Source organism: Pygoscelis adeliae, unplaced genomic scaffold (genome assembly GCF_000699105.1).
Source record: "Pygoscelis adeliae isolate BGI_AS28 unplaced genomic scaffold, ASM69910v1 Scaffold160, whole genome shotgun sequence".
NCBI classification, from domain to species: Eukaryota; Metazoa; Chordata; class Aves; order Sphenisciformes; family Spheniscidae; genus Pygoscelis; species Pygoscelis adeliae.
Window position 1 is genome coordinate 5,371,708 of NW_008824035.1, and position 813 is coordinate 5,372,520.

The following is an 813-nucleotide window of genomic DNA, read 5'->3' on the forward strand; positions in this document are numbered from 1 at the left end:
AGATTGGAACAGGCTGCCCAGGGAAGTGGTTGAGTCACCATCCCTGGAAGTATTTAAAAGACGTGTAGATGAGGTGCTTAGGGACATGGTTTAGTGGGCGTGGTGGTGTTGGGTTGACGGTTGGACTCAATGATCTTAGAGGTCTCTTCCAACCTTAATGATTCTATGATTCTATGACAAATGAAGTAACTCTGCGTGTACTGAAAACTCTTGTTTTTTGCAGAAGCCCTGAATCAGGGGGAGACTGTGGATCTAGATGCCCTCATGGCTGATCTATGTTCCATAGAGCAGGAGCTCAGCAGCATTGGGTCTCATTCAGCAAACAATGCTGCAGTGAAATGCCTTGCCACAGAATCAAAAGCTCAGAAACCACCTGCTAGCCGACCTTCTACTAAGCACAGCAGCATGAAAGGATTATCCTCCACATCTGGTAAAGTGACTAAACCGTCACATGCCAACGTATCTTTGGATGACATCACTGCACAGTTAGAGAAGGCCTCTTTGAGCATGGATGAGGCAGCCCAACAGTCTGTTGCAGAAGACACCAAACCAGTAGTCACTGCTCAGCACAGGAGGACAGCATCTGCTGGCACAGTGAGTGATGCTGAGGTGCGCTCGATCAGTAACTCCTCCCGTTCCAGCATAACCTCTGCAGCTTCCAGCATGGACTCCTTGGATATTGATAAGGTGCCGAGACCTCAGGAACTGGACTTGACATCACAGGGACAACCAATCACTGAGGTAGTGTGTCATTAATTCAAGATTTTGGTTTGGGTGTGTTTTGGTTTTTTTTTTTCTTCAAACTCTCCCCCC

At 47.5% G+C, this 813-nt stretch overlaps 1 protein-coding gene across 1 annotated transcript in view; it reads left to right on the plus strand.

The window, feature by feature from the left end:
* RAPH1 (Ras association (RalGDS/AF-6) and pleckstrin homology domains 1) overlaps positions 1-813 on the plus strand; it is a 52,524-nt gene that overhangs the window by 6,990 nt on the left and 44,721 nt on the right. The window contains exon 3 of the mRNA XM_009332147.1: positions 224-741. Within this exon, the coding sequence (XP_009330422.1) occupies positions 224-741 (518 nt within the window). The remainder of the gene's footprint in view (positions 1-223; positions 742-813) is intronic.